General features: G+C 37.4%; 1 protein-coding gene across 1 annotated transcript; it reads right to left on the reverse strand.

Moving 5' to 3' along the window:
- Positions 1-572: 572 nt before the first annotated feature.
- LOC309794039 (hsc70-interacting protein-like) lies at positions 573-1972 on the reverse strand. Its single transcript, XM_082605013.1, is given in 3 exon segments — positions 573-1388; positions 1391-1814; positions 1818-1972. Coding segments are annotated over 3 exon segments (1083 nt in total). The 5' UTR covers positions 1938-1972; the 3' UTR covers positions 573-849.
- Between the last annotated feature and the right edge of the window lie 6983 nt (positions 1973-8955).

Below are 8955 nucleotides of genomic sequence, written 5' to 3' on the forward strand. Positions count from 1 at the left end.
CTAACTTACTTGAACAAGAGTTCACTGACAAAAACTTAGTGAAAATAATTCTAAACACATTTATTATTTACATAGTTGATTTTATTATTTTTTATTTTTTACCCCTTATTTCCCCTGTGTGGAAATGTGAAACATTTATTTTAGATATCAGACAAGAACAGAGCTAAGTAATCCAATTTTACTGCAGCAGTATAAAAATCATCCTTTCACCAGTGTAAGATTTAAATGCATCTGCACAAGGGTACACATTATATAAAATGTAGTAAGATTACTGCTGCCCTGCCAAGTACTTCCAGTCCCTACCCAGGTCCTACTGCAATACTGGTGGTCCCAAGAGTTTCATGGAAGCAAATCATTTAAAATAATAAAGCAATTAAAAAGACAAATCAAAATGCCTCAGTGACCATATATTCAACTCAAACTTTATCTATTTAAATGTTACATTTGCCTCCCACTAATAAATCTTTATTTCACTCAAACTTGAACAATAAATCTTCCATACTGAAGTATCTTCCTTGCCTAACTAATTCAATGGAAAAAACAAAAATGATTAGTAAAGAAAAATGTAGGGATTAACACACCCTTTTGTTTTAAATATTTTTAAGGTTTAAAAATTGTTTAAAGTTTTAAATTTCTAGTAAGAAAACATTATCTGAATGAATACCCTAATGGCAAACCACTGTAAAATGTTTCAGCTGCACTTGGAGCAGAGGGGTAGGGATTATCTTCAAAGCACCCCAGCTTTCTTCATGAGAAGATCAGAGGTACACTGGTTTGTATTATTGTGACATCCATTAGGTGATCTAAGTTGCTTTTTCTTCAGCAGGGGCTTCATTTGTCAGAAGGACATTATGCTTGACCTCCAAATTTGGCCGACAATTTACTGATGAGATTCATAACCTTTGGGTTGCTCTGATATTTTGACATATTTGCCGGGTTCTGAGCCACATCCTGGAAGGCCACCATAACTTCTGGATCCTGCATGGCTGCAAGAATCTCTGGATCACTAAGAATTTCATTGAGCCCAGGCATTCCTGCCATTCCAGGCATGCCCCCTCCCATTCCAGGCATTCCTCCAGGAAAATTACCAGGCATTCCTCCAGGAAAGCCACCTGGAAAAGAGCCATACTGAGCTCCTGATTGTCGTCTGGCTTCTTCCTCCCTCTGGGCTCTCTCATGTTCTTCCCGAGCCTTCTTGACCCTTTGTATTCTTTCTTTGATCTCTCGCTCCTCATGTTTTTGCTCATACTTTCTCCGATGTTCAGCAATTTTCTGGGCCCTTGGTTGAACTTCTTTCAGCATTGCACTAGCATCTTCATCATAATCCAGCTTACAGGCAAGGGCAAGATCATGGGCAGCTTCTTCCCAATGGCCCAAAAGTCTGTGTGCTTTCCCTGAGCAGAATCAGGATTTATTTCAATAGCTCTGTCACAGTCTCGGATGGCAGCATTTGGCTTCTGTAATTTGATGAAGACACTCGCTCTCTTGGCATACAGAATGGCCAAACGTGGATTTAGTTTGATGGCATCTGTGAACAAGTCAATGGCTTTCTGTAGTTCACCATCATTTAGGGCATCAATGGCAGCCATTTTTTTATCATTTGCCTGATCCATCATCTCCTCAGTTATCTCTACATTTTCATCTCCCATTTCTTGAGGGGCATCAGTGTCTGGTTCAATCACACCTTCATTGTCAATTTCTAGATCACTCTCCTCACTTGATGGTTCGTCTGTCTGTATGTTTTCCTCTGCCTTCCTACTATCTGCTTTTTCTTCCTTGGTATTTTCTTCCAATTTAGTTTTATGAGTGGTATTTTACCCCCCCATGCTCTCCACCCACTCCCTCAGGAAGCGCATTTCCTCGGTGTGCAGAACGCTTGGGTCCTGCTTGCACATTTTCACGAAGGCTCGAAGCTCGCTCACTTTGCGGGGGTCCATGGTCCGGAGGCGGCGGGAGGCGGCGGGAGGCGGCAGGAGGCCTACATAGTTATATTTTAATATGACTTACAGGAACATTACCTTTCTTATAAAACAAGTTGATCTAAATTACTCATTTGGTTCCATATATTATTTTGTGATGTAAAATCACACATACCTGTACACATGCACTACAGAAAATTAAAAATAACTCAAGTAAAAGCTCTTTGATAAAAAGAAATATCTTCAATAATTCTGTACCAAATCATATTATTTCTGCTGTAGACATTATTACCCAAACAAGATAACTTTAATTATTTTTCAATTTGTGCTTAAACAAAAGACTTTCTTTTATAGCCTACACATTTTAAAATGTGGTTAAATATAAAACTGTCAATCAAATTTGTTCTTTAAAAAAAAAAGGCTCCTGGGCTTCCCTGGTGGCGCAGTGGTTGAGAGTACGCCTGCCGATGCAGGGGACACGGATTCGTGCCCCGGTCTGGGAAGATCCCACAAACCGCGGAGCGGCTGGGCCCGTGAGCCATGGCCGCTGAGCCTGCGCGTCCAGAGCCTGTGCTCTGCAACGGGAGAGGCCACAACAGTGAGAGGCCCACGTACTGCAAAAGAAAAAGAGGGCTCCTTTAACTAATACTGATGGGAAATTCAGTGAAACTAGATTATTTGAAATAGATATAATACTATAACAATTCCTCTCCAGGGAGAGTTGGCAAGATTAATTATAGATGCAATTACTATGTACAGGTGAATTGTTACACTGTAGAAATGGTGCATGATCACATAGCTATCATCACCAGGCTCCAGGCTATTGCTAAACTATCACAACTCTAAGGCTCACTAGGAAGACTGATTAATATGAGCTCCAAGGACACACTTGACTTAATCTAAACTTAGTTTTTGGTGACTACACAGACCTTACAGCTAAGTTGACTCCATCATTTTCCCTTGACAACTAGACTATTAGTCTCTGTATCTCTTTCATCTCTGCCTTTTCATTTTTTCTTTATATACTCATTTTCTTTGCTTCCTGTGATGTACATAATGGAAAAGTTGCCACCCCCCACCTGCAGTTCCAAATTTCATTGCTGAGCACTAGTTTTTAATTGTTGGCAGAAAAAATAGGCTTATCACAGCTTGATTTAGGGTTTATTTTGGTCTGGTTGCAGGGTGGGAGGAGGGTGGAAGGAAAGTGGGGAAGAGGTAAATCTCAAGTAGTTTAATTAATACAAAAAGCTGTTAATTTTATGGCAGAGTATCTGGAAATCCCTATGCCAAAATGTTAATGATAGTAAGTAAGAGTTTCTTTAAAAAGTACATTATTTAGCTGCATTGTGTAATGTTTCTACTATGATCATACTGTGTCTGCTTTTAACCTCTTTTATAATCAAAAAATAGCAAAATTAAATTGAACAGACTATCAACTTTATCAAATTGGCTAGAGTTTTAAAACAAAACACAAATAACAAAATACAAAGTTAATATTATTTAAGGGAAATAAGCATGCTTAAATAGTGCCAACACAACTTTAAACAGTTAAAATTTTCTTTCACTGGCATTTTGGCAGTGGTTTATTACAGGATATTGAATATAGTTCCCTATGCTATACAGTTATAAATGATTATGATATGGTATTTGTCTTTCTCTGTCTGACTTACTTCAATTAGTATGATAATCTCTAGGCCCATCCATGTTGATGCAAATGGCAGAATTTCATTCTTTTTTATGGCCCAGTAGTATTCCATTGTATGCATACACCACATCTTCTTTATCTGTTCATCTGTTGATAGACATTTAGGTTGCTTCCATGTTTTGTTCATAGTGCAGTTACGATCACTAGAGTGTATGTATCTTTGGTGCTCTCTCCTCTGAGCCTCTGAAGCTCCCTTTCTGTCCTGGCTGATCTCCCAGCCAGTTAAGGAGGTTCCCAGGGTGAAGGAACTTTTCCTCTTTCACAGCTCCCTCCCAGGGGCTGAGGTCCTGCTCTGATTCTTTCAGTTAAGTGAGCTCTTCTGCCAGCATTTAGTAGTTACTCTGTGAGAAGTGTTCCATCTGTGGATGTGTTTCTGATGTATTTGTGGGAGGAGCTGAGCTCCACATTCTTCTACTCCACTGTCTTGATTGGGGCCCCTCTCCATTGCTTTTAATTCATAGATTATTTCTGGAAGAAATCTGTGATAATAATGCTGTCCTGCTCTTTGACTCGATATTTGTTAAACAGACTATATCTGATCTCAAATTTCTAGTGTATATTAGTTATGATTTTGCAATTAATTTGAGATTTTTTTGCATCCTGGTTTAAGAATGTATCTTGCACATTAGTATGTCCAAATTTTCCAATCTCTCATCACCTATCCTTTACTATTTAGTATTCATTTTACTTTCCAAATAGCTTTTCTCTATACTTACCACCACTAATAACTCCTGCTATTTTTCACCGGTGCTCCTGAAATAGCCTCCTGACTAGTCTCTCCCTACCCCTCTTCTGTTTCCTCTACTCCTTTTTTTCCTCACTTCAACTAAGTGATCTGGAACGTCTTTTAAACTCAACCTATTCAGAACTCTGTCAATATATACTTTCTCGGGAAAAACTTCCCTGCTATTCTTGGGATGTTTAAATTTCCCCCTTTCATAAAACAATACAATTATTCTTAATAGTACTTTTCTCAGTTGTAACCACATATTTATTATGTATTTATTTATTGTTTAGCATATATTTCCCTCAACAAGACTGCACACCTCTTTCTTGTGTGCAGAAGCCTTATCTTTTTTTTTGCCAACCGTGTCATTCCTTCTACTTAATTAGTTAACTATACATAAAATTGCTTAAAATTATTTGATGAATGAATTAATACAACTAATTTTGTTTTTCACCATGGCCTAGTGTGTTGGGCTTCAAATTGTGATCCAGGAGCACAGAACTTCTACAGAACTACCTGCCTTAGACATCATCAGAGTGGGCTCGGGTGCTAGGCATCCAATTTCTGTTTTACCTACAGCAAATTTGCAAGTGTCTATGGAACTGTTCTCCAATTAAAATGATCTTGAAAAAAGGACTCCGTGATAAAGTAAAATGTTTGAAATCCCTGAAGGACAGTCATTTGAAAATAAGTGTTTAGTAATTAATTACAAAGATCATAGTACTAATTTATAAAATCCAAAGTGAAATTTGTATATTTTTTGGTCGTTTCTTTTTTAACTTTTTTGTTTTGTGTTTTGTGTCAGCAAAAACAATTTAAATACTAAGCTAATAGAGCTTCAAGGAAATCTTGTTTTTGTTCCTTTTATTTTTGGCATTTTGACCTTTTATATTTATCCTTAAGTAAGTAAAGGTTTACCTATGTTTAATGTTTGCCAACATATTAGCAAAATTCAATATGTTATTTACCTACTTCACTTTAAAGTCACAACTCCTTTTATTGTGCTTTGCTTTATTGTGCTTTGCAGATATTGTGGGGTTTTTTTTTTACAAATTGAAGGTTTATGGCAAACCTGTCTTGAGCAAGTCTATAGGCTCCATTTTTCCAACAGCATTTGCTCACTTTGTGTCCCTCTGTCACATTTTGATAATTCTCAAAATATTTCAAACTTTTTCATTATTATTATATTTGTTATGGTGATCTGTGATCAGTAAACTTTGATGTTACTATCATAATTGTTTTGGGGCCACGAACCATGCAGCTATAACCAAGAACTTCATCGATAAATATCGCATGTGTTCTGACTCCTCCACCTACTGGCTGTTTGTCTGCCTTTCTCCCTCTCCTTAGGCCTTTCCATCCCTTGAGACAAAATAATATTGAAACTGGGATAACTAATAACCCTATGAGGGCCCCTAGTGTTCAAGTGAAAGGAAGAGTCTCACTTCTCTTACTTTAAATCAAAAGCTAGGAATGATGAAGTTTAGGGATGAGGACCTGCCTTCAGCCCAGGCAGGCTGAAAGCAAGGCGTTTTGCACCAAACAGTTAGCCAAGTGGTGAATGCAAAGGAAAAGTTCTTGAAGGAAATTAAAAGTGCTATTCCAGTGAACACAGGAAGTAAATGTTAAGAAAGTAAATCAGCCTTATTGCTGATATGGAGAAAGCTTTAGTGGTCTGGATAGAAGACCCAACCAATTACAACATTTCCTTAAGCCAAAGTCTAATCCACAGCAAGGCGCTAACTCTCTTCAAGCCTATGAAGTCTGTGACAGGTAAGGAAGTTGCAGAAGAAAAGTTTGAAGGTAGCAGAGGTTGGTTTATGAGGTTTAAGGAAAAAAACAACATCTGCTTAACTTAAAAGTGCAAGATAAAGTAGCAAGTGCTGACACAGAATCTGCAGCAAGTTATCCAGAAGCTAGTTAAGATTATTAATAAAGGTTTCTACACTAAACAACAGGTCTTTCAATTAAGATAAAACAGCCTTCTATTGGAAGAAGATTTCATCTAGGTCTTTCATAGCTATAGAGAAAAAGTCAATGCCTGGCTTCAAAGGACAGGCCAATTCTCTTGTGAGGGTATAATGTAGCTGGTGTCTTGAAGTTGAAGCCAATGCTCATTTACCACTATGAAAATCCTAGGGCCCTTAAGAATTATACTAAATCTACTCTGCCTTTATAAATGGAACAACAAAGCCTGGATGACAGCACATCTGTTTACAACATGGTTTACTGAATGTTGTAAGCCCACTGTTCAGACCTGCTACTCAGAAAAAAAAAAATATTCCTTTCAAAATATTTCTGCTCACTGACAATGCAGTGGTCACCCAAGAGCTCTGATGGAGATACACAATGAGATTGATGCTGTTTCTATGCCTGTTAACACAACATCTACTCTGTAGCCCATGGATCAAAGAGTAATTTTGACTTTCAAGACTGACTTTCAAAAATTGTATAAGAAATATATTACCTAGAGCTATAGGTGCTGTAGATGGTGATTCCTCTGATGGATCTGGGCAAAGTAAATTGAAAACCTTTTGGAATGGTTTTCATTTTAGATGCCATTAAGAGCATATGTGATTAATGGGAAGAAGTCAAAATATCAACATTAACAGGAGTTTAGAAGAGGTTGATTCCAACTCTCATGGGTGACTTTAAGGAGTTCAAGAGTTTAGTGGAAGATGGGGTGAAAATAGCAAGAATCAGAAGTGGAGCCTGAAAATGTGATTGAATTGCTGAAATCTCATTATAAAACTTTAATGGATGAGGAGTCATTTTTATGGATGAGCAAATGAAGTGTTTTCTTCAGATGGAAGGTACTCCTAGTGAAGATGCTGTGAAAATTGTTGAAATGACAACAAAAGATTAATCATATTATATAAATTTAGTTGCTAAAGCAGCACCTGGGTTTGAGAAGATTGACTCCAGTTCTGAAAGAAGTCCTACTGTGGGTAAAATGCCATCAAACAGCATTGCACGCTACATGAAAGGAGGAGTCCATCAGTGCAGCAAACTTCACTGCTGTCTTATTTTAAGAAATTGCCACAGCCCGCCCACCCTTCAGCAACCACCACCCAGATCAGTCAGCAGCCATCAACATCGAGGCAAGATATTCCACCAGCAAAAAGACTACAGTTTGCTGAAGACTAAGATTATGGTTAATATTTTTAGAAATAAAGCGGGTTTTTGTTTTTTTTTGTTTTGGGGGGAGGGGGTTGGCCGTGCCTTGCAGCTTGTGGGATCTTAGTTCCCCTACTAGAGATTAAACCCGGGCTCTCAGCAGTGAAAGTACAGAGTCCTAACCACTGGACCGCCAGGGAATGTCCAATAAAGCATTTTTAAATTGAGACATAAAGCTATTGCACATTTAATTCACTACAGTGTAGCATAAACATAACTTTTAAATGCTCTGGGAATCCAAAAAGTTTGTATGATCACTTTATTGTGATATTTGCTTTATTGTGATCTGTAATGGAACCTGCAATATCTCCAATGTCTCTTTTTTTACTCTCTTTCAATAACTGTGGTTAGAAAACTCACTCAAAAATTAATCTGAAACACCTTCTCCCATCCATTAGAATAGGTATTACCAAAAAATAAAAAACCTCAAAACCAGAAAATAACAAATGTTGGCTAGGATGTGGATAAACTGAAACAATTATACACTGTTTGTGGGGATGTAAAATAGTGTAGCTTCTATGGAAAACATTATGGTGGCTCCTCAAAAAATTAACAAGAGTTACCATATGATCCATCAATTCCATCTCTGGGTATATAACCAAAATTATTGAAAGCAAGGTTTCAAAGAGATATTTGTACACTTATGTTCACAGCAGCATTATTCACAAGAGCCAAAAAAGTGGAAGCCACTCCAGTGTCCATCAGCAAATGAATGGATAAACAAAATGTGGTGTATACATACAATGGAATATTATTCAGCCTTAAAAAGAAAGGGAATTTTAACACATGTTAGTATGTGGATGAACCTTGAGGACACTATGCTAAGTGAAATAAGCCAGTCACAAAAAGATAAATACTGTGTGATTCTACTTATATGGGTTAAATAGGACAGTCAAATTTGGAGACAGAGAGTAGAGTGATGGTTGCCAAGGGCTAGAAAGAGGGAGAAATGGAGAGTTATTGTTTAATAGGTACAGAGTTTCAGTTTTGCCAGATGAAAAGAGTTCTGGAGATGGCTGGTGGTAAAGACTGAACAACAATATGAGCTTATCTAATGCCAGTGAGCTGTACCTTTAAAAATGGTTACAATGGTACATTTTATGTTAAGTGTACTCTACCTAAATTAAAAAGAGAAAAATGAATCTGAAGTAGGAAAAAATTGGAGGCAACTTAATTGTCTATCAGCTGGTGAACTGATATACAAAATGTGGTATATACAGGCAGGAGAATAGTATTCAGTACCAAAAGAGAACAAACTACTGAAACATGCTAGGCTATAGATGAACCTCAAGAACATTATGCTAAGAGAAAGAAGTTAAAAACAAGAAGCCTCACACATATTGTGTGATTTTATTTATATGAAATATCCAGAATGTATAAAGACAGAAGATAGATTAGTTGCTGCCTGAAGGAGGACAAGGAGACAG

The sequence above is a fragment of the Mesoplodon mirus genome (assembly GCF_964341445.2).
Source record: "Mesoplodon mirus genome assembly, chromosome: 2".
NCBI lineage: Eukaryota > Metazoa > Chordata > Mammalia > Artiodactyla > Ziphiidae > Mesoplodon > Mesoplodon mirus.